At 39.5% G+C, this 26,932-nt stretch overlaps 4 protein-coding genes across 7 annotated transcripts; 3 read left to right on the forward strand and 1 right to left on the reverse strand.

Annotated features, from left to right (window-relative positions):
- The first annotated feature begins 1,452 nt into the window (after positions 1-1,452).
- Positions 1,453-6,286, forward strand: LOC135635280 (squamosa promoter-binding-like protein 12). Its single transcript, XM_065146253.1, has 6 exons — positions 1,453-1,645; positions 1,730-1,785; positions 1,908-2,525; positions 2,651-2,787; positions 3,767-4,030; positions 5,500-6,286. The coding sequence occupies exons 1-6, from the start codon at positions 1,643-1,645 to the stop codon at positions 5,832-5,834; spliced, it is 1,413 nt and encodes a 470-aa protein (XP_065002325.1). The 5' UTR covers positions 1,453-1,642; the 3' UTR covers positions 5,835-6,286.
- A 500-nt stretch (positions 6,287-6,786) lies between these two features.
- Positions 6,787-11,001, forward strand: LOC135582087 (U-box domain-containing protein 52-like). 3 transcript variants are annotated; one of them, XR_010496229.1, is made up of 12 exons: positions 6,787-7,031; positions 7,104-7,278; positions 7,423-7,496; positions 7,562-7,683; positions 7,753-7,964; positions 8,033-8,090; positions 8,170-8,410; positions 8,491-8,592; positions 8,663-9,091; positions 9,174-9,932; positions 10,228-10,571; positions 10,807-11,001. XR_010496229.1 is itself a non-coding variant. In XM_018824647.2 (12 exons), the coding sequence occupies exons 2-11, from the start codon at positions 7,110-7,112 to the stop codon at positions 10,315-10,317; spliced, it is 2,256 nt and encodes a 751-aa protein (XP_018680192.2). In that variant the 5' UTR covers positions 6,787-7,031; positions 7,104-7,109; the 3' UTR covers positions 10,318-10,320; positions 10,447-10,709. The 3 variants fall into 3 exon arrangements, 2 of the variants coding, with proteins under 2 accessions (XP_018680192.2, XP_065006139.1); XM_018824647.2 differs by lacking the exon at positions 10,807-11,001 and having other exon boundaries at positions 10,228-10,320; positions 10,447-10,709; XM_065150067.1 differs by lacking the exon at positions 10,807-11,001 and having other exon boundaries at positions 10,228-10,710.
- Positions 11,002-11,842: 841 nt separating this feature from the next.
- On the reverse strand, positions 11,843-12,651 carry LOC135635454 (protein SMALL AUXIN UP-REGULATED RNA 12-like). The gene has a single exon (XM_065146524.1). The coding sequence runs from the start codon at positions 12,576-12,578 to the stop codon at positions 12,126-12,128; it is 453 nt and encodes a 150-aa protein (XP_065002596.1). The 5' UTR covers positions 12,579-12,651; the 3' UTR covers positions 11,843-12,125.
- A 3,816-nt stretch (positions 12,652-16,467) lies between these two features.
- LOC135582092 (glycosyltransferase BC10-like) lies at positions 16,468-26,751 on the forward strand. Of its 2 annotated transcripts, none has more exons than XM_065150068.1 (11): positions 16,468-16,781; positions 17,328-17,902; positions 20,768-20,866; positions 23,002-23,102; positions 23,183-23,254; positions 23,483-23,573; positions 24,440-24,520; positions 25,063-25,122; positions 25,230-25,352; positions 25,442-25,480; positions 26,205-26,751. In XM_065150068.1, the coding sequence occupies exons 2-11, from the start codon at positions 17,522-17,524 to the stop codon at positions 26,331-26,333; spliced, it is 1,176 nt and encodes a 391-aa protein (XP_065006140.1). In that variant the 5' UTR covers positions 16,468-16,781; positions 17,328-17,521; the 3' UTR covers positions 26,334-26,751. The 2 variants fall into 2 exon arrangements, with proteins under 2 accessions (XP_065006140.1, XP_065006141.1); XM_065150069.1 differs by having other exon boundaries at positions 17,379-17,902.
- Positions 26,752-26,932: the final 181 nt, after the last annotated feature.

A 26,932-nucleotide genomic window follows, 5' to 3' on the forward strand; every position in this document is an offset into this window, starting at 1 on the left:
ATGTATAAGAATATATTTTTGCTCTTAGTTTCTCTATTAAGATTCCTGCTTTATCAGTGATTACACAGTAATTTATGCCCTCAAAGTCATAATTCAGAAATAAAAGTCTTTTATTTATGCAAATAATAATTATATTAATATGCTTAAAATAATAAATAATAATACAATAAGAGAACCGTAGTTCTTCAACTATTTAGGTCGGTTACATATAATTTTTTGTGACCATTAAGCTAAAATATTAAATAATATATTTAAACCTTAATTTTGAATAAGATATTTGAAAATCAACATCTTTTTCTACATCCATAAAATTACTATTGCAATGGTAAGGGTGGGAAAAAAAAAAGGTATCAAACTCAAATGCTTACCTTCCTACTTCAAACGCATCTTGAACTCAGATGCACATTTCAAGATAATGGATTCAACACCCACATCTTTTATCCTATCAAATTCAACTATTTAGGTACTAAAGTTTGAGTTCCACTCAAGATCCTTTAGGAGAAGGAGAAAGGGAAAGAAATATGGACAGCAAAGTAATCTCTCTTCCACCAAGTTTGATGAGAAAAAATGCTTCTCAAAGTTTCATGAATTATAATTGGCAGTGTTGTTCATCATCTTGTTGGACTATGAATTTGATACTATAGCTTTGTTCCATCATGGTTTAAGTTCAAAACAAGGCCCTTGGAATGATCACAAGTGCTCATCTTGTGCACCTCCTCCAGAGGGAAAAGGGAGGTCATGAATCCCTAACATCATCTTGTGTGTAATTAATTATAGGTCATGAATCCCTAATGTCATCTTGTGTGTAATTAATTATGCATCTGCAATGCTATCCAGCTCAAAACCATGTCCTAATAAAAAATCTCCTACTTGGATTTCAGATGGTTGCAGTAGCTTGCTTGAGCTGGTTGCCAGTTCTGATCTCACCAACAAAGATGAAGCCAAGGCTCTCTGACTCTGGCAACAGTAGATGAGAAGGAAGTTCCATTCCTGACAGCATTCATGAACAATTCAGATGGAGGCCTGCAAAGTTCAACTTGTCAGTCAACCCTGAGCTGAATCCAGCTAAAGATGGCCACTGTGAACTTAGTCTTCTTCCCCATAGCCTTTACCACCATCATCTATCTCTAAATCTGTTCTTCATCCATATATAATCCTATGTTCATGAATGCTGCATCTGGAGCAACCCATAATTGGAGAAGCCATCCTGATGTGACTTCCTCCAATGAGCTTTTGCCACTGTTGGTGTCAGAATGCGTGTGGTTGGCTGCTTCGGCTGGAGGGGATCTAACACAGATCCAACCACAGTTCCCTGTTCCTTATTTTACTATGGTGTGATTGGACCCATCGAACCCAAAACTATTCCTCTCCTTTCCACCATCTGTGCATCTTCTCTTGCTTCTTGTCTTGTCTGTAAGCTGATCCAGTGTGGTGAGAACAGTAAAAATTTCTTGGGTAACAGAGGCTGATGATTGAACGGATTGAGGTTATCTGAGAGATAGCAATGGCTCACTTGCCATTGAATAGATAGCAACAGCCCACTTGTTGTGACCATGAAATGGGTGATGAGGAGGTGAGGGTGTCGAGGGGGGAGGGATCTTCTTGAGCCTGCCCAACTCTGGCTGTCACTGTCTCTGCTGCCATGGTCTGCTCCCTCATGGATTGAAGTCTCTCCCCGAGTCCTCTTCTTTCCTCTCTGACTTTGGAGATTGGCCTTCTTGGTTTGCAGACAACAACGCAGGAACCGAAGACAACTTTCCCTCCTTTCAGGGTTCCATCTCTTAGGTACTTTCCCATCTGAAATCTTGAGTCTTGGTTCCTTTTGGGGCAACACTGCGTGAAATATCTGATCTTTTGTCCTTTTCCTGGGGATTGGATTCTTTATCTTGATCTCTGTTGACCAATAGCGCATGCGATCGAGCTGCTCGTGTGATGGATTGGAATGCGAACGCGTCCTTGCTGTGGGATTGGGACAACCACGCGCCATTTGGTGGGAATTACAAGTTGTCTGCCGCCGCCGCCGCCGCCGGCGGTGGCGCTTCCTCTGGCTCTGAATTGGTGAATGGTTCCTCGTCCAAGAGCACCATCTCTGCTTCCTTCGATTCCTCGCCGAAGGCAGGAAAGCGACCTGGGTGGGACGCTGACCCGAAGAATCACGGCAAGAACAGAACTCTACTGGAAGCTGGTTCTTCCCCAGCTGTAGCGCAGACGCATGGATTGGAGGAGTCACAAATAGGGTTGAAGCTTGGTAAGAGAACCTACTTCGAGGATGTCTCAGCTGAGAGTACCGCGAAGAACCCCTTGCCCTCTTTGGATTCTGCAGCGGCACCTTCTGCTCTGGTCAAGAAGGCGAGAGCGTCTTATCAGAGTGCACATAGTACCTGCTGCCAAGTTGAAGGTTGCAATATCGATCTTAGTGGAGCCAAGGAGTATCACCGGAAGCACAGGGTCTGTGAAACCCATTCCAAATCCCCCAAGGTCATCGTCGCCGGTCGGGAGAGCCGGTTTTGTCAGCAGTGTAGCAGGTTACTAGATGTTAAACGATTTAGTGTTCTTTGCTAAAGAACAAGTTCATTTTGACTTGTCACCCTTGCTAATATCACTTGCAGTCATTGCCTATCTTGCATAATTTGTTTTGTTCGTGTTTAAGGTTCCATGATTTGTCGGAGTTTGATCAGAAAAAGAGAAGTTGTCGAAGGCGTTTATCTGATCATAATGCACGACGTCGCAAGCCACGACCAAACATAATCTCCTTCAATTCAACGACCTTTTCTCCGTCGGTTTACAGTATGAAAGAATTCTTACTTCACCATTATTTCCTCTTTGAATTATTGTTATTGCTTGGAATAGGTACGATTCATGTATGTTGCTTAGGGACATTGTTTCTCACATAAAATGGAATTCTTGAGGTACCTTTTTTCTCTAAATAAAAACACTATATTAAGATTTTAAATGCCTTGTTGGCTCATTACATAGAATGTGAGCAAAAACTGAAGCAACATTATCCTTCCAAAATCCATCTGCTTGGCTATTCGATTAGCTGCTTGATTACATTCTCTATGACTATGATTTTGCAGTTCTTGATATCTAGTACCATAGTCTACTCTATGTCATCCAGTGAGGTGTCCCATCTCCAATTAACATGTCTTTGATGTTACTTAAGACCATCTCAGGTAGAATGTAAGTAACCTTCCTCCAGAGCTATAATCTTGCACCATCATTATTCTAAAGGCAGCAGGTCAAGCATTCTGATACCACATATAACATATAAACATTTGCATTTGAGACGATATAAGATCTCCAGTCATTCTATATCGAGGACCTTTCTCTTCGAGAATTTTAGATTAATGGAAATCCAAAAACCTAGACTAATGACAACCCGATCTTGCCCTTCATTTTTTCTCCATTTAAGTTGATCTAATGGTGTTATCATAACCATCGAAAACAGCCAGTCGTACTTCCTCAATATTAGCTCTTCTAAAGGACTAAGCATAATTCCATGATGACTAATTTAGACAGTGATCAAAATGGCACTCTAAATAAAAGATTCAGCAGATTAGCTCCAACAATGCCACTGTACCTGTGATAACTTGAAAGCCAGATAGTATTACTTTTAGCAATGATAAACCGTTGCTTTATCTTGTGAACACTCCATTCTGCAATTACCCTTATAACGAGTTTCAGATACTGTGTTTATGCAATTATGCGAAATGCAATTTCTGTAATATTGTGTTTCTTGTTCCTGACCAGTACCTGGCTTTTGCAGATGATAAATATCAGATGAACATGCTATGGAATAAATCTCCTTTTGGTCACATGAAACCAGTGGCAACCACCACAAGTGAAGCTTCTAAAAAATTCAAGCTTGCACAAATGAGAGGATCATGGGTGAAATCAAGCAAAGAAAGCAGCATGTATGGGCAGCTGCATATGCCAGACACTCAGCTACCAAATGGCTTTACTGCAAATTATCATGATGTAGACAAGCCCTTGCCACTCAAAGGCACTGCCGCCGAAGTACTCAATCAAGGTAATTAATGTCTTGGTGCAAGTAACTCGATCTATGCTGCTTTTGACCAGTAGCAAACGGAAAGTTATCTAATATATTGAGTTTTTTTCCTTAAAATTAAAATTCAAGTCCTCTAGATGTGGTTGTCAGATAAACCTGTATGATAAACATGTTTATAAATATAGAAGCAGCATTCACATATTAGTCTCGAGTTTTTTTCCTTTTCCTCGGAATATCTAGATGTTTCTCACTAGTGTCTTAGGAAGACTGAAGTCTGACATACATTTGCAGCACTTCAAGGCACCATACAGTATAATCCTTTTGCTTCTGACTTCAACAACGAAGTTGTCATGATATAGCATGCCTTTTATGAAGCTAAAGATCTTCAACTTTGGACATATTATGATTTAGTCAGTTTGAAGCTATATGTTTAAAGCAAGCAAACACTAAGATTTGTTGGTTGCTGCCTTTTTTTTATTTGTCACTCGTTTGTGTGTGCGTGTAGCTGCATGAGGCCGGTGAGGTTTCATAAAGCCAACAACAGTTTTGGGAGATTGATTATTTTTCATTTGAAAATAAACCAAAATACGGTGCTCTTGCTAACACCCTTTGTCTTATTTGTGACCCTTACAGTTGAATATTTTGTGATAGTTAGTGTTTCGAGCAGTGCAAACTCATGATCTTAGTGGGAGGTGTTACCTAACTTAACTGTTAAGATGCTTAGTGATTCTAGCAGGCCTGTTTTCTGTTGATAAACAACCATTAAGACCTTTACAAGCAAGCCAATTTCATGATCAAGTAGTCAACTTTGGCAATTTAATTTGTTGAAAGTATTAAATTCTAGACTGTTTTTACTGCAACTAATTTGAGAACTCTGTACTAAAAGAAAGCCATAGCATTTTGCATTTCTTACTCTTCTTGACAACGATCTTCTTTTCTTTTCTCAGGATATTTTACGTTTTGCCCTTGAATCAGGACTTCTCTTTTCCTTTCTCATGATTACTTAAACATTGAAAAAATATATATTTCATGTGAAATATATCCTTTGACCATAAGAAATAACTCTTGTTTTCTCATTTGGCTTGAAACGACCAAGTAGATAAGTGATAAATACTTCTTCCCTTCACAACCTACGATTGGCCTTCTTGAAAAATTAAACAATTAAAAAGCAAATGTTCTGTTCCTATATTTCAATTTTTTTAATAGATTTTGTTAGATAAATAAGCCACGGAGTGGAGCCAAGCCAAAAGAGTTACCGATTACAATCGACTAATATCCTTCTACCCTTTTTGTTAGCAATATTACTTCTTATTGATTCATCATTCCTAGGTGTCAAAATTTTCCCTAATAATACTTATTTCACTTGTGAGATTCTGGCCAGGGGAGATCAATTAATACTTTCATTTTTTCCATGTAACTTGCTGATCTGCTCACTGCTAAGATTAAAGATTTTTTTTTCTTTGTCTAATATATTCCTCTTCTCTTTGCAGGTTCAGAGGCATCTGCAGGAGCTTCGAACTTGGACAGAGCACCAGATCTTCGGCGTGCTCTCTCTCTTCTGTCAACCAGTTCTTGGGGTTCTCCCGACCCAGGAGGCCACGGACAAACTCCTTTCATTATCATGGATGCTAAGCATGCCAGTTCGGCACAGCCCACTATACCTGTCGCGAATCCCTCAAATCACTGGATCTACAGAGAGCCTGTATCTCAACAAGCTCAACCACTCCTGTTTAGCATGCACAGAAATGGCAACCAGACCCAGGAGTTTCAGCTGCAAAAAGCCCCTTATAGGGATACTTTCTTTGACCCCACTCAGATTTACTGACGTCGAGAAGTCAATCGACCAACTGCAGATTTAAGATCAATGGTTGGTTTTCTATCTCGACGTGCTGTTGCCAGGATACTTTGGATGCCAGTTTTGCATTAGATTTTTAGCTCCAGCTGCTGCTCCATTGTGAAGAACAGCATTATGGGTTGACCTCAATTGTTGATCATGCACAACAGGCAGTAGTGGATGTAAGAAGATGGTCTGTTTTATGTTAATTAGTCTATGACTCCTATGCCTTTCCCAGACGATGGATTTGGGAGACTTTGCAAGGTTTAGGAGGGTGTGCTGTGTAGTTTCTTTCACTTTTGGTATGCTGTGGTACTGATCTGTAGCAAGACTTCCTTTAGATATATCTTTGCACCAGTGTTGGTGATTCTGGTGTCTGCCTAACTCATGTATGTGACCTTAATTACATCAGATCTCCTATCAATTAGCTCAAGTTAGATCCATTATTTGTCCTATAATAGAGAGTGGTGGTTGGCATGAAGAGTAGTGTAAAAGGAAATTTTACTTCAGATATGACTGGAAATTAGATTTGAGGTTGTTGAAATGAGACCATTGAGTGACAAATAATAAGTAACTCTATATGTTTCTAGTTCTAGATAGATTGCAACACAACTTTGATATAGGGAGCTTGGAATTATCCACAACCCCAATGATTGAGACACACAATCTACCTTTCGATATCAAATTTTATGAACTTATTCTAAAATAAATCTCATGAATTTATCTCTTCTATATCAAACATGCGATGGGACCATATGATGCATATATTATATTTGACCAAATCCAATTTGATGGTTGGACCATTTGGTCTTGACTTGAGGATGAACTCGAGATCATGTCATTTTTCTAGTTGAAGAAGGCCATGAGCAAGCTGAATCTGCTTCCCATCATACTCTATTTCTGGGAAATGGTCGCAGCAACGTATGCCATTCAATGGCAACACCCCACCAACTCCACCCTATTCCTTGGCCTCTCCTGTATCCACGCCTGACCTCACACGAGAGAGAGAGAGAGACAGAGATCATGAAGACCAACAAAGGAGGTCAAGGGAGAAGAAGAAGAGAGGGAAGGATAACCTTAGCAACTCCCCTATCTGCTGTGCCTCTCAGGAAGAGAGGTAGTCAAGAGAGAGGCACCAGCAAGGAGAGGAGAGAAGACAGCCTGGGCTGTTGATCGTACGCCTTGGTGGTAGGTAACTAATCTATTCTTCCTCCCCAGATGGAGTGGAACGGCAGGAATTAATGGCGAGCATGCATGCAGAGAGCAATGTCGCAGAGGGAGCAGCAGCCGGCGGATGGACCGGCGTCGTCGCCGCTGGTCACGGTCGCCATCGACAGGGACAAGAACAGCCAGGGCGCGTTCAGGTGGGCTCTGGACAACGTCGTTACCAGAGGCCAAACCCTCACCCTCGTCCATGTCAACACCAAGCCCTCAAGTATGCTCTCCTTTGCATGGAGGATTCACGTAGGCATGGTGTTTGTAGTATCGACCCATGCAATCTCAAACTACGGTTACAGCCCGCTGGAGATCGATCCTTGTCGTAACATATGCTCTTCCTTCTCTTTTGGATGCTATGCAGCGGGGTCCGAAGACGCCGCCAACATCATCAAGGAATTGTTTGTTCCCTTCCGATGTTTCTGCACACGCAAGAATGTGAGTCACTCGATTTCTCAGATCTCTATTGCCATGAACGTAACCGAGGGCATTTACGCAAACAGGTGCAGTGCAACGATGTCATACTCGAAGACACCGACGTTGCCAAGGCTATCGCAGAGTTTGTGTTGAGATCTGCAGTCGGGAAGCTTGTGATTGGCGCATCACCGAAAGGAGGATTCGTCAGGTACGATACGATCGCTTGGACTGGAGATATTCTGTGCCGCGATGCTTTATTTTGCCATGTCTCCTTCAGATCGTTCAGAAGCACAGACACCAGCAGCAGTATCTCCAAGGGCGTGCCTGATTTCTGCACTGTCTTCATCATCTCCAAGGGGAAGGTCTCTTCCATGAGGAACGCTGCCCGGCCACCGCCGACCGGTGCTCTTATCCGGGCCCAGATCCAAAGCCAACCAACTGCTCGACCCGATCCACTGGACTACAACAACAGGAATAATGTCATGAGAGGTCTGTGTGTTGATATCTGTCTCTCTCTTTGACTCCTCCCTCTGATGACGAGGAATGAAATCTTTCAGTGCCAAATGAGGCTGCATTTGCTGCACGGACTCTGTACAAAGACAACGAATCGATCAAGTAAGAACTCCATGAACCATGAAGAAGTGGCTCATGTTAATCCTCCGGTGCTGAAGGCTGGATCTTGTGCCTCAAACAGGTCGCCCTTTACCAGGGGAACGCGTGCCACGAAATCGTATGGGGAGATGATGATGGACAGCGATATCTCATTTGTGAGCAATGGCAGGCCAAGCTTCGACCGCGGCTACCCACCGAGACTGTCGAACATGTCCGACGCCTTGGATCGCAGTTTCGAGTCACCTCGCAAGTCGGTGGGTGGGTACTCGTCCTCGAACGGCCTCTCTTCCCTGTCCTATGAGAGCTCATCATCTCCCGCTATGGTAAGTCCGAAGCGAACAAAAGAAGCACTTACCTGATTGGATTCTGATTTGTAGTCAGTCTGCACTTAACTGAGTTGCAGGACGAAGTGGAAGCAGAGATCAGGAGGCTAAGGTTAGAGCTGAAGCAGACCATGGACATGTACAGCACAGCCTGCAAAGAAGCACTTACGGCAAAACAAAAGGTGATCGATCTTGTCATCGCTTCCCCCCCAAAACTGAACTCGGTTTCAGAGGATGCCTCCTCTGGTGCAGGCAATGGAGCTGCAGCGCTGGAAGACGGAGGAAGGGAAGAGACTGGAGGAAGCTCGGCTGTCGGAAGAAGCCGCTCTGGCCTTGGCGGAGAGGGAGAAAGCGAAGCGAATGGCCGCCATCGAGACGGCTGAAGCGTCGAAAAGGATTGCAGAGTTGGAAGCGCAGAAGCGGATCAATGCGGAGTTGCAGGCAGTGAAAGAGGCCGAGGAGAAGATAAAGGCTTTCGATGCGATGTCGCACACAAATCTCAGGTACCGGAGGTACACCATCGAGGAGATCGAAGTAGCCACCGAGAACTTCGCGGAGAACAGGAAGATTGGAGAGGGTGGGTATGGTCCTGTCTACAGAGGCACTCTGGATCACACGCCTGTCGCCATTAAGGTACTGCGTCCCGATGCCGCTCAAGGAAGGTCACAGTTTCAGCAAGAGGTATCGAACGCAGACATCAATCTTCGAACTGTCGGTTCGATCCATCAGTTTCTGATGCAGTGACCTGTTGGGACTTCCACAGGTCGAGATACTGTGCTGCATTCGGCATCCAAACATGGTGCTGTTGTTGGGTGCTTGCCCGGAGTATGGCTGCCTCGTGTACGAGTACATGGCAAACGGGAGCTTGGAAGACCGTTTGTTCAGGCGGGGGAACACGCCGCCGATTCCCTGGCAGCACAGGTTTCGGATCGCCGCAGAGATCGGCACCGGCCTCCTCTTTCTGCACCAGACGAAGCCGGAGCCGCTCGTCCACCGGGACCTCAAGCCCGCGAACATCCTCCTCGACAGGAACTACGTGAGCAAGATCAGCGACGTCGGCCTCGCCCGCCTGGTGCCGCCGTCGGTGGCGGACAACGTCACCCAGTACCGCATGACGGCCACTGCCGGCACGTTCTGCTACATCGACCCGGAGTACCAGCAGACGGGCATGCTCGGCATCAAGTCCGACGTCTACTCTATGGGGATCCTGCTGCTGCAGCTGGTGACCGGGAAGCCGCCCATGGGGCTGACGCACTACGTGGAGCGTGCGATCGAGAAGGGGACGTTCGAGGAGATGTTAGATGGCTCGGTGCCGGACTGGCCCGTCGAGGATGCTCTAAGCTTGGCGAAGCTAGCGGTCAAGTGCGCGGAGCTCAGGCGGAAGGATCGCCCGGATCTTGCGACGGGCATATTGCCGGAGCTCAACAGGCTGAGAAATCTCGCGGAGGAGAACATGCAGTACTCTGTGCTGCTGGGGTACAGCCCTCTCACCTCACCCATGCAAAGCCAAGTCTCCACACAAGTACGTCGTTCTCTCACCATTCTGCAGCTCTTCTCTCATACCACCATGATCAAAGGCTCTTCTCTTGCACAGTCAAGTTTGGCAGAAATTGTCAGGCTTCATTGATAGACGATAAACTCTGATACTAAATGGCACACACGTAGAACAAATGCTCTCTTAAATCCTTCGAATTCCTGGAATACATAAAAGCTGAATGCCATGATCTGCAACTCGAATTAGCACCTTCATGCAAGATATCATTCCATCGGAACTTCATATTGGCATTCTTTCTTTCTTTCTCTCTCTGTTTGTTCAGGACTTCATGAGTGCACCTTCAGCTCTGCAATCCGGATATGAAAGCTCAAGAAGTCGGTATAGTGGATCATCTGTGCCTGGAAGAACATGATCGGTGAGCAATATATGGTATAAATTGAGGGTAAAATCCTGGTTTTTTGTGTTAGTGGAAACAGAACAAAACTAAACATGAGGAGGCATTTAAACTCTCACTGCTTTCATCTCTCCTTCTTGGAACCAGGCAAGGGAATGATTCACCTGTTACTGCAGTCGGATGTAGAAACAGCTAGTTGATGATGAAGTACTGCTTCTGCCTCATCTCATCTCTTGGTCAAGGAAGAATTATTTGTACTACTACTACACATTGTATGTATCATTCCCTCTCCTTCTACTTCCATTTTTCCATTTTTTTTTTATCTCATCCTTTTCCCCCCATTTTTTTGGAATCTTATGTACAATTTCAACTTGCAAAGTACAAAAACAATTACAAAGTATATTTTTTTTCCCGCATCTATACAATCTTCAGATAGCAATAGTTTGTTATATGTTTGACATCTTTATGTCAACTATGATGAAACCCAATTTGATATGCAAAATACAGGTTTCAGAAAGCAAAAGCAACTTAGGAACTTTGCATACAGCAGTGACATGAGCAAGTTTGATCAGCCCAGTGATGAGGAAAGCCATTTCTTACATGATAATGTACCTGAGTCATTGCATCTGCATACCTACCTTTCTCATCCCATGGATCATAAGTTCATGTATATTTCATTCTTCCTTCTAAATTATGTAAGCTCCATAGTTTCATGCTAATATAAAAATATTCTCCATTCTTTTAGCTGGCAACTCAAAAAGTGAAATATGAATTTTATGACAAGAATTGACAACAAATTAAGTCCACTTTGATAAGAGAATCTATTTCATCCTAAGTATCTGTGTTTACATATTTCTAAAACCTCCAAGGTTTTTGGCTTGTCTTTACATGTGATAATCACATATAAGAAGTAAAAAATCACATTCAAAGTTGCTATATATTTAGAATTATATAAATTACTAATCTTCCATTTTGAAATGAGAACTCACTTGAGTTTTTAGGTGCTGCAGCTTCACAGTTTCAAGCACCCACATTCCCTCTTATCCCCCATGAGTCCATGTAACATGATGAATTCCTTGATTCATGTGTGAGACAAATTGTACAATAACCTATAGATTAGTCCAACATATTATTCATGTTGATGAATCAGGCTACATATATTCATGTTGGCCCATAATCTAAATAAATTAATCCTTTTTTCAATTTATAATGGTGTCCAACCATCATATATAAATTATTTTTGTGCATGTGCAGAGTAGTAGTATAATTAATTCATAAACAGGCAAAAATGTTTATGAATGACTTGTACTTGTTTTCTCAAAACTTCTCTCACATCTAATATCTTATGTCCATATGATCTCCTGCGAGCAAAATTTTATCAGATCTACCAGCAACAAGCACACAACTTTATCTTATCTACTTGAAATATATATATATATATATATATATATATATATATATATATATATATATATATATATATATATATATTCTTAAGAGATAAAATTACATCAAAACAAGCATAAAACATAAATTTTCTCAAGAAATATATTGGTTGAACCTCCAACTAAAAGAACAATACAGTACATGAGATTTTGGCCAATGTAATGTTTATTTTTCCTTGAAAAAAAGAAAGAGAAAAAAAAACACATTTATAGTGTTTGTATTGGAAGAAATAAAAGTGATATTGAAGCTACAAAAGACATGCACAACTCAAGCCATGCAGAGACACTCTGCTTCTCTAAGCCCTAAAAGGAGTTTAAAGAAAGAGAGGAAGTATTACGTATCATCTTCTTCTTCTTCTTCCTACAGCCAAACATGTCATCTTATCTGCACACTGGCTTCGGTGGGAGATGGGAGCACGCAAGCTCAGCCTCCGCCGAGCAGTAGCAGAACCCCTCCTTCTTCTTCTTCTTCTCCACCACCCTCAGTGTGCTCTCGAACGCGGCCACCTCACAGGGGATCCTCAGCACGCCTTCCTGCTGGAACCCGAACTCCTCTTCCGCCTCCCTCAGCAGCGCCTCGAAGGCTCGGTGGCCCAGGTACTCGGTCGGGATCACAAACCTTCGCATCTCCTCGCCGACGCACACCGCGAGGTATCCCTTGGGGACGTCCCCCGACGACGTCGTCGATGCACCGTCGGAGAAGGAGAGGGTCCTCTTCAGGAACTTCATGCTCTTGCTGCTGCTCTTCGGCGTCACCGCGAGCTTCTTCCACTTCCTTAGCATCTGTTGCAGCCTCACGATCTCTGTGATCTTGTTGGCCTTCTTGGATTCCATGGAAGCCAGACGGTGTTGATCGGGACGAAATGGTGGCTGGTTTTGCGAGGATTTAAAGCGGCAGTGTGCTCAATCTTCATGTGTTTACTGTCATTGCATGTGATCTTTGTGCAGGTTTTTCTGTGTGCTACTATAATTTGTTTGCGTGCTCGAAGCTCCATTAATGGCGATTGCTTTGTTTATTGGATTTGAGGTCCTGGAAGAACATGGGAGGTGGGTAGAGAGCCCATGTGGAGTCATCTGGTCTTTCCACTCCGCTCTGCTGTAATCATTTGAGGCTAAGCATCTTAAGATCCACGTTGTAGTTTGACTGCCGTCCAAATCTGATGATCCAAAGTACCTCCTTTCTCTTGTTTCAGATGCAACATATCTTGTTCCTCAGGGTTGGAATTAAGCTCTTCAGTTCATCTGAATCCAAGAACAAGCCCATTGCTGCTGCGTCTGCTAGAATCTGGATCAACCTGCACCTCAAGACACAAGGAAACCGTATTCTATCTCCTTGATGCAACTTGACTTACCCTTTGGTCAAATCCTGGATTGGTGATGGTGGATGATTCAAGAACTGACACAGATGGAAACTAGTCTTGATAATGTATACTGGCATTGGTGTGTACTAAAACAAGTTGTCAGCCACCACTGTCTAATTAATACTAACAGTGGCAATAGATTTAGCAAGTCATGTGGAACACTACACAGAAATGTAATGAGGATCTGTGGAAGATTGCTAATATTCTAAGAGCCATCAGGTACAGCAGGGGAGGACACTCGACCACTTTCAAGACACACACTCTTCCAGTTTGTCTCATCTATTTAATAGAAAGTTTCTCCATATTTTCTAACAACAGTTTCCAGATAAGTTGGTGATGATAAAACATGATAAAGAGATCATGTCCTAAGAAAAGTTAGATTCATTCTATTAAATGTTATGAAGTCATAGAGTCCCAGATAGGTTTTCTATTAGGGTCAGAATGAATTGTGTTTTGTGTTGTAAACAATAAGGTCATTGGATTCCATTAAGTCTCACCAATCAATTTAAGCTTTCAGATGAAATGGAAGTGATTACAAGCAGAAGAAGAGTCGTGTGCAGACAATAAAACACAGTTGGATCAAACAATGTTGCTTTGATCTGGAATAAGTAAAATGCAAACTTGTTTCTGGTGTATGTATCTATGATTGATGACAAATGCATATAAATGATGGTATCAATAATCAAACGACACTTCCAATACACACAAAAATATTTTATTATACAGAACAGCATGAGAAATCCTCATTAAGTGTATAATGAAGTCTTCTCGATCATTAGAGTGGTGCAACCCAATAGCTTGTTTCTCCCTGCTATTGTAGTCAAATAGGAATCAGGAACAACAGAGCATCAAAGTTGAAGTCCACATGCAGAGGCCCAAAGCCTAATCTGACAATCACAGTAGACCCATCAAGAAATGGATGTTGCTTTTCATTGTCTGAAACTTCTGTTGACTATAATGCAATACTGTTCCTACAGAATGAGAGCTTAACCTCACCATCTTCTTCTGGTTGACTTTTAAGGCATCAGATTGAGCTCAGATCATCATATGCTTATTCTTTTGCATGGTTCCTCTAATCACTGGCTCAATTCATGGTCTTTTCTTGTTCACTTTGTTATCATGCATCAGCTGATACTGCATGTTTTTATTGATTTCTTGCAACTGACAATGACATTGCTGACAACATTTAAGATTTGATTTTTGTAGTTATCATCTGCTATTTTATTTTGGTTTGGAAATGAAACCTCAAGAACTAGCTTGAGGAATCATATCTAGTATCTTAAATTGGCATCCTCAAGAACTTTGATCTAGAGATTGGAAGAATGTTCTTCTTCTTAAGTCATCAGATTGATGCTTCAAATTCTAAAGCAGACCTTCTGGGAGAAGATTATTCTGCACACTTACCACCTTCATGACAATATCTGCCTTTACAACTGAATTAAATTTTGTTTTTTGCTTTGTTTTTTACTTTCAAGAGTGGAAGGAACACAAAATTTTGCATCATATCTCGAGTAATCAAGAAAGAGAAAGAAAAAAAATGTAGTCAGAAAGAGATTGTAGAAATTTTGATACTTTTAACTCTCTATAGAGATTTGACTTAACCGATCTGATGACCTGTGAAGTCAACGGCAACTCTTATGGATGACACCTCAAGTCTTCATTCTTAGCTTGCATGATGCTTCCCGTTTCTGCCAGCCAAATCACCTGGTCAAACCATTGCTGCTTCTGCTCTCAGTTCCAGGAAAGATGACTGATAGCAGCTTCCAGGAAGAACATGCTACCCTCGTTGGCACCACCATTTTCCATTCAAGAGAGCTTGAAAGGTTCTGGAATCAGACCTTGTCAACAATAAGAATTACAGTGGCTTACGAAGGAGAAATATAGTAGGTTTGAATGATTCCACAGCAAATTGTGTGCCTTGTCCAATAACTCTCCTATAACATAAACATATATGTTATTTAGTTAGGTCAATGATTGCATTCATCAATCTATTTTATGGATTTCAGATGATCTGTCTCTATATGCAGAGTCTTAGCTTGTAGAAACTTCCATTTGGCTTTTATCTGAGAAGGTGATGAGGAGCTTTTCTATCATTCCCTGATAGAAGTCAGCCTGCTATCATCAACAGGCTTATGAATGATTCCTATTCTAGCTTAATGTATCTTTATTTTCTAGGATCAAACACATGCATCAAAAATGTGAATTTTCTACTAATGGATTCATGAAATTGAAGAATGAAGATTTAAATGATTAGTGATTATGTTGGATTTACTTGAAGGAAATATTCTGCTTCATTACATCCCAAAAGCTTTGGTTGCAAGACACTCTGGTGTTGTAATTTACACTCATTCATCAAATCTCATCATCATCTTTTGTGTGGGTGTTGATATGAAGCTGTTCTTGTTTGCTAGATGGAAATTGGAGTTTTTTGGTCAAACATTTGACAAGAATTATTAGGGAATATGCTCAAAGTACTTGAGAAACTATTAATAGTCTTTGGTGTCAGAGAAAGAATTGGTCCAATTTCACTGTTCATGTAAAGGAGAAATTGTGTTATTATATTCTCTCTCTCTCTCTCTCTCTCTCTCTCTCAGAGGTTGACTAACTCATTCCCTTCTGCATCACATTTTTGACCGATGACCCTTAGAATTGTCAACGGATGATTGATCGGTTCCTTCTCCCTTACAGCGAAGACAATCTTTGCACATCAAACCTTGCAGCTATCACTAAGTGTATAAACGTAGAATATGATGCAAGGTAAAAAGAACATATAAACCTTTCTGAGGTCAGAACAACTGAATTTTTCATCATGGAAAGATAATAATGATTGCCACAAATATTATTCCGACAAAAAAATATTAATTACTATGGCACATTGAAACAGTTGTTAGCTTACGGACTATGATCAAATTAATTTTACATATTAAATGCAAAATTATTTTATGTGAAGAACAACTTGATGATTCATTAAGGATAAATTTACTGCATATTGTGGTGAACTAAGTGGGATCACATACCTACCAAAAATTTGTACCAGACGTCCTCAGCCCATGTGGCTCTTCTCCCACCTCGGGACGCATGTGGGGCACACAAGCCGATCTCGAGGGCGAGGTTGGCGTGTGGAGAACCTCGGGACGCGAAACATTATCCTAAGAACTTGAATATAAAGTAACGGACGATTTGTCATCTTCCGGTTGGGTTATTCTACCGCTGACGTGGTGGCGCGGGTCCACGCAATGCCTCCCGTATACGAATACGTATAATTATATGTATCTCTCTCTCTCTCTCTCTCTCTCTCTCTATATCTGAGCCGTATATTTCACCGGTACACGCATCCACAACCACACGACGGCGCACGACAGTGGACGCCTGCCTTCTCGGACAACACACGACGCGATCAAGAGAGAGAGACGACTGCTTCCTTCTCCTCCTTGAAAGTGACGACGAGAAGGAGAAGAGATTACAGTTTCCAGAGAGGAGCGAGAAAAAGAGAGGACAGAGAGAGGGTTCTCGATCCACGAATATTTAAATAGTTGTTTCAAATCTCGCCTACATATACTATTGCTTTCTCTCTCTCTCTCTCTCTCTCTCTCTCTCTCTCTCTCTTCCCTCCGCCATCTTCCTCGCGGCCTCCGCCGCTGGATCTCGTCCCCGGTCGACCACTTTCGATTCGGAGGTAATTTCTCCTCCGTCTCGACCAAAGATTCGATCTTTGGCTGCTTCCCGTGTGCTTTGTCGTTCGAATCGGCGTAAGTCATGCTCTTGCTGCGGTTTCCTTTGGTTTCAAAGAAAACGCCCGGATTTTGATCATTTCCGTTGTTCGAGAACTGGTTCGGGGCTGATATTTGTTTGCTTGATGTCGGTGGGGTTTATTCTGTTCCACGATTGGTGTTGGTTGTTGAATATGTTCTCAAAGTAATGATTTGGGTTACTTTTCCTGATCGCAATGATTCGAGGTGTTTGGTAGCTGGAAGCCGTACCGCCGTATTTGTCTTTGCTAGAGAACAGAATCAATTTAGTCCTTTCCTTTTTTGTTATGTTTTGTTTTGGTTGTTTCTTACTCTTTCTTTACCTCTTTTTTGTTTCAAGCTTTGAGAACATAATAATGTAAAAAGGGGGAAAATCGAAGAATTTATCTGAAATGTATTGTGTTTATAGGAATTTTTGTGTTTTATCCTTGGTAAAAAGTTGATACTTGGATTTTCAATCTGGTTTTTACCAGGGTTTCCCCCCAGAGGCAACAATTCCGACCTGTTCTTTCTTATATTTGCAGTTAAGTTGTCATTTTGATTAAGAGAACTTGGAGAGTTGATTCTTGTGGATTCCCGATGATCTTTGGTCATACAGATCACGTGGTAGTAGCTGATGATAAAGAAGTCATAATTATGGTGAAACTGTTGTGATTAGAAGAGCAAGATGAAGATACCTCAGGCATGGCAATTTCGCAATGGCAATGTGCAAATCATTCCAGTTCAATTCCGTAGATCTAGATCGAGAAGGCCTCACTGGATTATCATCTTGATATGCTTGGTGTGTGTCTCCTTGATTGGGGCATACGTCTATCCACCTCGTCGATATTCAGCTTGCTATTTCTTTTCTTCGAGCATTTGTAGTCCTTTGAAGGATTTGCTGCCTCCTACGGCCCGTGTACTTACTGATGATGAGTTTGCTTCGAATGTTTTAATTAAAAACATTCTTTCTATGCCGTCTGTAGAGCTGAAAAATTCAAAAATAGCTTTCATGTTCCTGACTCCTGGTTCACTGCCCTTCGAGAGACTCTGGGAGAAATTCTTTCTGGTAATGCCCTAATTTGACTACCATTTTTTGCAGTTCTCCTTTTACATGAACTGAATGCTTCTTTTACAATTTTTCATCGCCTTTATTCTATGTTGCAAGGGGTTTCAAAAGTATTCAAGTACCTGCTTAAATATGTTTGTCAAAGAAGATCAACCTATTAAATATGATTGGATCATTAATGTGTTATCTGCTCATTTGTAAATTAGAACACAGAAGATCATCTTATGAACTATGCCAAAAGACATAGTATATCATGTTATTGGACAATTTGTTTTGCATGTTAGATAACGCAACTGATCAAACACATTTAGAAGAGTGGAACTTCCAGGACAATTTCTTTTGCATGTTAGATAATACAACCGATCCTCACCATATAGAAGATTGGAACTTGTGGGAAAAAGGCCTGTGGAAGTCCAATTCAAATATTTGACTTATCAAGAAAACACATGAAAATTAATGATCTGCATATGGCAATGTATCTGATATTTGATTCACCTAGGATGATTATTAGCCCAAGAAACTAAAGATCTCGAAAATGGCTCTTGGTACTTTTATGCAAGGTTCGTAATTTCGTACCATACCGGAGTATCGAGCTTAGCTCGTTACGGTATGGTATACCGAGCAGTACATTCTGGTGTACCGCTTGGTGTATATACATACATACATATATATAATATATATATATATATAATATATATATATATATATATATATGTATGTGTATGTATATGTATATGTATGTATATGTTTATGTATATGTATGTATGTATGTATAAAGTTAAAAAAAAGAAGGCGACGTCGCCACCTCGTCACCTCATTTCTTCTACCTGCGTGGGGAGAAGAAACATCGCCTAGGCTTCTTCTCCCTGCGCAGATGAGGAGAAGTCGCCGACGACGTCGAGGCCTCATCGCCTCAGACGAGGAGGAGGCGATATCTCATTTGCGATGTTCGATGAGGGAGGGTGGCGATGGATCAAGATCATCGAGGGAAGCGGCGCTTGATCTCCAGGTTCTCCCTTTTCTTCTCTCTCGGCTAATACCATCCGGTATTAGTCGAGGGAGAAGAAAGCCCCAATCGACTATCACTGACCAATTTAGGGTGGTAACGGGGCGGAAACAACCCCAATCGATGGTACCATCCGGTAGCGGGCAATCTACGTACTGGTCTACTGGCGGACCGGTACATACCGCTCGGTACGGGCGGTATTATTCAAAATTAAAATCCTTGCTTTTATGTACTATAACAATGATGTTATAGATAGGCAAAATGTATTGAAGCTGCGATGAAGTTTAGTTTAACATGATATTGCTATGGACTCTTGAGGCATCCAGTAGAATCTGATATGTGATTTCAAACACTTGAGACATGGTACACAATTGTTCCTGCAATGATTGTCTTCTTAGATTGGTTATGCACTCATTTAGTCATTAGTTGGACTACTATGCAATCATTTAGTCATTATCGAGACTAACTATGTAATGATTTGACAAAACCTTTTTTAGAGCTGACATAACTGTTATCTGATGACTCATTTAGTGTCAGAATCTTAATTAGTGTTGAGAACATCATTCTCTTATAAAATGATCAAGGAGCGCCTATAATGTGTCCAACTGTCCAAATTTCTGGCATGGTAAAAACCAAAACATGAAATGTCCAGGTAACTCTGGACTATGTTTGAAGGTCTTATGTCAAAATTTGTATCTTCTTTTTCTTTGCCCACACGTAATGTAGTTCTTCATGTTATCTTTCTCCAGCCTCATACTAAATATATTTGTTTTGTAGTGTATATCTTTTGTGAATTTCATTCTTTTATCACTTCTTTTCTTTTGCATCTTCTTTTCAAATACACTTACCTTTATTTTCCTTGTCTTAGATTACTCTCTCTTTTGATCTTTTACCTTCTTATTTTATATTTATTTTCTAATCAATGCTTGTTCCCTCCTGTTGAACTTATGGACGATACTTAAATATGAACATTTATGAACTTATCCTTATCAATTCTGGTTTTGTGTTCAGAAGGAGTTATGCTGAGGTATGAAAACTCATTTGCCTAGGTCCTGGTCAAGCGTAGAAAAGTTATGAACCAATCCAACCTACATAAAGTATAATCTCTGTAAGGAAAAAACAAGATGCATTCGTTTAGGGAAGACCCAGGAGATTGATTTTTTTTTATAACATGGCTAAAAGATTTTCATATTTATCTTGTAAATGTTAAATGTGAACATATTCTTTAATTAATTCTTGAAAAAAAAATCTGACAAGAAAAACACCTTGTTTCCATCTATGATTGAAAAACAGTCATCATAATATATATATATATATATATATATATATATATATATATATATATGTTATAAACAAACACATAGCCATGCCAGGTATTGGTTTTAGACATCTCAGAAAAGAGAGACAAAGATAAATCCTCAAGTCCTACTCATATGTAAAAGAGAGGAGAGAACAGTGAACCACATCCAAGATTTTCTCCTCCTGCTCAATATGGTCTCCTAGGCCTCTCTATGACAAATATAATCATCTTAAACAAAACTTTCATTCAGAAATTAACTATTCCATAAAATTGCTACTTAATATGTATAGGCATGTGGTCAGCACAGTGCTATCTACTGTTATAATATAGAATGCTGTCTGCATGGGATATTTTACATACAATGCTCATCTGGTTTGGCCAGAAGGTTGTTTAATAGTGAACTGCAAATAAGTTCATCAAAAGTTGGCCATCTGTTTGGATGTCAGATCAAGTCAAAGAGGAGCTAAAGCTGTTTTACTAGTTACTTCTACAAATGATGATAACATAGAATTTTATTCAGCTTATAGATTGAAGTGCATAACTAAAGCTATATTTACAGGGCCATGAGGGAAGATTCTCCATCTATGTACATGCATCACGAGAGAAGCCAGTCCACGTGAGTCCTTTATTTGATGGTCGAGACATTCAAAGTTCAAAGGTACTTGGAAACCTATGTTCTCCTTGCCTAATACAAGTTATTAGTGGCTTCCACTTGCTCACAAGAAAATAATAAAAGATCATTTTAAAAGCAAATGCATTAAATAAAAGAAGATGAGTATCTTTGATATCATGCATGAATATCATTAGTCAATTCTGACTGGTAATCGCTACAATGGCTTTTCTGAGTAATACGATGTGTAAATTTGTTGCAGTACATGTAGTATGCTACAGTACATGTGGAAGTCTTTGATTATAAATGAGATGCTATTGCTACACATCGTACAAGACATTCAGTGACCTACATTCTCAGCATGAATTAGTTGATGCTTGTTGTGTCCTAGTTAATACAGATTTTTCCCCTTGTTATTTTCTTGATCCCATTTTGTACCTGAGCTGATTGGTCTAGATACTGCAATTCTGTTCATGCTTAATACATGGTATAACAATATTAAAAAGTGTATTGTTGGTTATCTCTTATTTACATATCTACTCAACTGTTGCATATACTTTGTTTAAATACTCAATATGCATTATATCCTGCTAGCACACTTGATACTAATATTTAGCTTGAAAAACAAATTATTGAAGCCACACGAGTAAAATCCTTCCCAATATAATATGCTCGTCAGTGTTGCATGCTGAGATTTTGAACAGGTTCCATAATGTCCAATTCTCGTTTATGACTGAAATACCAGTCTTATTGCATGAAAATATCTTTATTTTGACTAATTTGTGCCATCAAGGCTTATGAAGCAGCTTAGCAGTCTAAGAAGGAATCTCTCTGTAAAGTTCATCGTATTACACAAAAATCAAGTACCTACCTATTGGATGGAAGCAAAAAAAGCTCATCCTACTGCACAAAAATCAAGTACCTACCTATTGGCTGGAAGCAAAAAAGTTCATACTATTACACACTAGTTAGGATTGAATGTTATTGAGATGCATGTTTAGCTCAATTTTTACTGGTTTTATCATTGCAGTTGCAACTTGCAAGTTGGATTTGTGCTTGGGCAGGATTGGCTGGAGCAATTGGACAGACAAAATTTCAGGGCATGGTCCAGTATGTGTGTCATTGCACCTTGGCCCATAAAACTGGCCCCAAGAGAATTTGAACAGATTCAAAATAAATCTGCTGGAGTTGCTAAACAAGATTCAAATTTGGATTTGCTAGGTGGAATGAGCATGATCGTTTGGGTCAGATTGGGGATTTGAGATTTGTTGATGGAATGGTACAAAGATAAATATAAATATAAATCACAACAAAGTCAAATATTATGAAATTTTAAAGCAAAATTTGAAAAATAAAATATGCTAAAAATCCTTTTACCTTCATATATCATAAGACATCTAACTGCTCAAATAAAAGAATAAAATGTACAATATAAAAATTGTATACAATATAATAATGGATGTATCCTTTTATAGTAAGTTGCTATATGTATGTTAGATAGACTACCTAAACTTGTTCACCTATAGTTCTCAAGTTAGTGATAGACCCACTATAGCCCTGATGCTTCAGTAGTTTTATCATTTATGTTAGGTAATGCAAAGACAAATAAGAAAAAAAACATTTAAATAAATTGGCTACATTATATAAACTAATTTCAAATTCCATGACATCTCCCTTCTTTATGATGATATCTCGTCTTCCTTCTTTCTCCTTCACTAACTAGTAGTAGCAGATACTGCTGTCAGAGTGGTAGCTCTACAAGGTAATGAGATGTCAACAAGAACATGAGAGAGATACCTTAGATTTCCTTAAGTACAGCAAGAGCCATTGAGATCCGCTAGGTCTGACTATCTGTTCTGGTGGCTTATCAAAGATTCTTTCTGATATATAGCAAGTAAAAATGCTGAAATCATAACTCATGATGAAATTGCAGCTTTCTTATGTTTTAGTACAGTGTAACAAGTTGTTCTGATTAATAATGCTATGCATCATATGTGCAAACTTGTTGTCATTGACCACTGGAACAACACAGACTGGAAAATGGTTGCTATCATTTAGAAATGTCTTTAGGTAATTAAAAGTCAAGGATATTGTTACTAGCTTGAATTGATAATTATCTGGAAGCAATGTAAAAAATGAAATATTTTCTGAAAAAAAGTAAAACAAAATGTTTCTACATGTAGGTTGTGTGGGGAAAGATCTCTATGGTTGATGCAGAGAAGAGACTTCTGGCAAATGCAATCCAAGACCCTGAGAATCAGCATTTTGTGTTGCTCTCCGACAGGTAATGGATTTTTATGTTTTTCAAAATTTTCCCTGTTTGCTATACCAACAACATGGACACTCACATTCCTCATATGACAGCTGTGTTCCCCTTCATAATTTTGATTATGTCTACAATTATCTGATGGGAACGAATGTCAGTTTCATTGACAGGTAAGATCATCATAATTTTTTTCCTAATACCTATTTTGACTTCTCTCATTTTGGTTATTTGTGACATCATGACATTTTTCACCAATTCTGGCAAATTTTCTAAGCAGCTTTACTCTTTTCCATAAAAATGTCACATAACATATTTCTCCTTTACTAAGTTATTTAACTGTTCAGATAATGCACTGATTTCCAATTGTTGTGTTACTTCTTTTTTGCCATCATTGTCAGCTTCCGGGATCCTGGTCCACATGGAAATGCCAGGTACACTGAACATATGCTGCCTGAGATTGAGGAGGACGACTTCAGGAAGGGTTCACAGGCAAGCATTTCTTTTTTCTTCAATTCACAGGAAAGCCAGATTGTGTGAAAAGAAAAAGAAATACCTTGGTATGCAAAAAGATGCTAACTCTATTAAGTCTCTTTGAGACATCCTAGTGATTAGTGCATTGTTGTATAATCGATGGTTCTCAAGTTTATGTCCATGTGTGAGCGTCTTGTACATTGTTTAATGTCATAATAAAAAAAATTCTACAAAGCTTTCATCCTGGTATGAGTAACCTGTATATAAAAGGAAGAACTATTTATTAGAGTTTTTTTGTCTAATTAACTAGAATATTTTACCTTTACTTGGACAGAGTATTTGAGGTCCCAAGGATATATCAAAAAGTAGATAATATATACCTTTACCTTTACCTTGTACTACAAAATATTAAGAAAGAAGAAAAGAAAATCAAAGCCAACATGAATTAAAGATCTGAATAACTATATGTGGTACATTTATTAGCACTAGAGGTACTCACAAATCACCACGAGTTAGCAATTAAACCAAGCCGCTTAAGGACAACATGACGTTGCCCTAGCTTTCAACTTGGTTGTGTTTGACCAGGATATGCACCAGATGAAGTATGATATTATGGTCTGATGATCAGTAGAAAATATGCATGCACAATCAATATGTATGTAAATTTCCTAACAGTTTAATTGTTCATTTTAACTGTATTTTTACTTTTATAAGAACTTCCATTATAGTTAGAGCTGTATTTCGTGAATCGTGTGGAAAAAAAATCCTGAGATACCTATTCAGCTGATGTAATATTTATTTTTCTTTATTAAAATAGTTGTGTTTGCATATGTAGTATGTTTTATAGAGTATTCATGACACTTGGATTCTTGCATGTAATGCAGTGGTTCTCAATGAAGCGACGACATGCTTTAATAGTATTGGCAGACAAACTTTATTATACAAAATTCAAGCTCTATTGCAAGGTGAATACATGATTGCTCATCCTTGGTTTTCTATATGTAAATTAAAGACAAAAGCGATAGGATTGAAAATTAGCTAGTATCTATAAACATAAGATAATGGGGTTGACTTGCCTAGATAAAGCTAAACAATATGGCCAGTTAATTATTGCAAGGGTAAGGATACCTACATTTGATCTTCTTCAGACTCGACATTTATCATAGTCTTGTGCATTAGATTTGTGCTCTCTTCTAATTAAAGTTATTGATGCATATTCTTTATTAGTATGGACATCATAGATGTTTGAGGAAGCTTTGCTTCTTGTGTAGCTAAATTATTATAGTTTCCTAGAACTACAAGAAAAGGAAAGCAAAGAAAGAAGGCAAATAAAACTTTAGAAACAACAATAAACTACATATTGGCCTTATTTTTTTAAGAAAGCATATTAAGCAACGTTATGGTTTTCAGTGACATTGTCATTGCCATTAGGCCCATAACATTGACAATGGCTGATGGACCAGCCAATAGAAATATACTGATGATTTTTTCTTCTTGACCTTCTCAGCCAGGTTTTGATGGACGCAACTGCTATGCTGATGAACACTATCTGCCAACTCTATTCAATGTAAGCACCTGAGACCATTTTGCATATGTTGGCCCTCCTAGGCAACAGCTTTTCTGGTAATTTAGTAGAGTATCACTTAACAGATGGGATATTTTTGCATCAAACAGATGGTGGATCCTATTGGAATGGCCAATTGGTCGGTGACACATGTTGATTGGTCCGAAGGAAAGTGGCATCCGAAAGCTTATCGGGCTCAGGATGTTACTTATGAGCTTCTGAAGAACATAACAGTAAGCTTCTTTTTTTTCATTTAAATTCATACTTTGAAATGTCCTGATCCCTCTAAATTCTCATTGGTTGATATGGTTGATGTTGACAGTCTCTTGATGAGAATTACCACATTACCAGTGATGAGAAGGTAACCTACTAAATTGTGTTTTAGATTCATTGTTTTCCTCTTCTTTTGGTTTATGTTATCCCTTTTTGCTTGCCATATAGTTGCCGTGATCACTGAAAACACTCATCAAACTAGGAAATTATAGTTTAAAATCTCTGCAAGCTACTACCAAGCTTCCCCAGAGTTTTATCTGTTACAGTTGGATGAAGCAGATGCAGAAATATCAATAATTGTTTGAAGTGGTTGACTATGTATTATTCTGGTTATTTTTGGGTCTTTATCTTTCATATAATAGGTAACATTTCACATTATCATTTGCAGAATAAAAGACATTCGACAGTTTCTATTTTATAGTACAGCAGTAGAAACATAAAAAAGCACGAGGGACATTTCAATTTTCAGATTCTACCTGCTAATCTTGATGATTTCCTAGTATCAAGCAGTATGGATGAAAAAAAATACTGACCGATACTAGCACAAACATTAATTTTGCTCATTTAATAGTGTTTTAAGCACCAATAATATTTGATGAGCCAGTAGAACTTGAGCTTTTAAATAATACCACAATAACTTCATGTTCTTTGCAAGTTCGACATGTCTTTATCTTCACAAAATCTTTGCAGCCAACCGTTTGATGTTACCATTTATATCCAGAAGAGACATCAATTGGCCAAACTTGAGTATCTGTGCTTGCAGTGCTTTGAAATCAAAGACCAATAACAGTATTGGGTTCTTTGTTTTGCAGAAAGTGGCGACTCAGAAACCCTGTTTATGGAATGGAATGAAGAGACCATGCTATTTGTTTGCGAGGAAATTTTACCCCGAAGCTCTCGACAATCTGATTCACTTATTCTCCAACTACACCGTCATATGATTTATCCACACAGTTCGGGATCTACCTTCAGACGATACATTTTTTAAGTCAGTACCCCATGAAAACCGCTGTAGATTGTGAAGCTCGAACTCTTTTGGCACCAATCTCGACATCGAAGCCACAGAAGATTGTTGGAACAGTTGGGATGACTCAGAATTATGTTTCTGAGCAGGAGGGTGAAAGTGAGTCCTTTTGTTGGTGCACTACACCCTGTGGATGTCTCCTCTTTACAGTGTGTTTTCCTGGGTGTTGTGTTTTGAGGGCAAATTTTGTCGTCTCCATTCAACTCCATACAAGTCCAAAGTCTTTGATTCTTTTGTGTAGTGGAAGAGGTTTAAGGGAATGCATGCTCTGATCATATAATTCTTACATTTTGGAAAGCCAATCTTTGCAACAGTAAAATAGATTATATATTATATGGCCTCTGTTTTCATTATGGAATCACAATTGTTGGAGCATCTGTTGAGAGCCCTATTGGTTGAACCACCAAAAATCATCTTCCTGTTCTCAGTTCTTGCAAAATGCTTTTAAAGGCTATTTGCATCACCCATATGTTAATATAATATATTAACCAATTGTTATAATATAATTGATTTTAC

Source organism: Musa acuminata, chromosome BXJ3-4, assembly GCF_036884655.1.
Source record: "Musa acuminata AAA Group cultivar baxijiao chromosome BXJ3-4, Cavendish_Baxijiao_AAA, whole genome shotgun sequence".
Classification (NCBI taxonomy): Eukaryota; Viridiplantae; Streptophyta; class Magnoliopsida; order Zingiberales; family Musaceae; genus Musa; species Musa acuminata.

Excerpts from the sequence above, each read along its gene's own strand:
- LOC135635280 (XM_065146253.1), top strand. Across the intron at positions 2,526-2,650 it reads TTTTGTCAGCAGTGTAGCAG|GTTCCATGATTTGTCGGAGT; the intron begins GTTACTAGATGT and ends TTCGTGTTTAAG. Across the intron at positions 2,788-3,766 it reads CTTTTCTCCGTCGGTTTACA|ATGATAAATATCAGATGAAC; the intron begins GTATGAAAGAAT and ends TGGCTTTTGCAG.
- LOC135582087 (XM_065150067.1), top strand. The coding sequence starts at position 7,110 with ATGTCGCAGAGGGAGCAGCAGCCGGCGGATGGACCGGCGTCGTCGCCG. Across the intron at positions 8,593-8,662 it reads CACTTACGGCAAAACAAAAG|GCAATGGAGCTGCAGCGCTG; the intron begins GTGATCGATCTT and ends CCTCTGGTGCAG. Across the intron at positions 9,092-9,173 it reads GGTCACAGTTTCAGCAAGAG|GTCGAGATACTGTGCTGCAT; the intron begins GTATCGAACGCA and ends GGACTTCCACAG.
- LOC135635454 (XM_065146524.1), bottom strand. The coding sequence starts at position 12,578 with ATGGAATCCAAGAAGGCCAACAAGATCACAGAGATCGTGAGGCTGCAA.
- LOC135582092 (XM_065150068.1), top strand. The coding sequence starts at position 17,522 with ATGAAGATACCTCAGGCATGGCAATTTCGCAATGGCAATGTGCAAATC. Across the intron at positions 23,103-23,182 it reads TTTGTGTTGCTCTCCGACAG|CTGTGTTCCCCTTCATAATT; the intron begins GTAATGGATTTT and ends CTCATATGACAG. Across the intron at positions 23,574-24,439 it reads ACTTCAGGAAGGGTTCACAG|TGGTTCTCAATGAAGCGACG; the intron begins GCAAGCATTTCT and ends CATGTAATGCAG.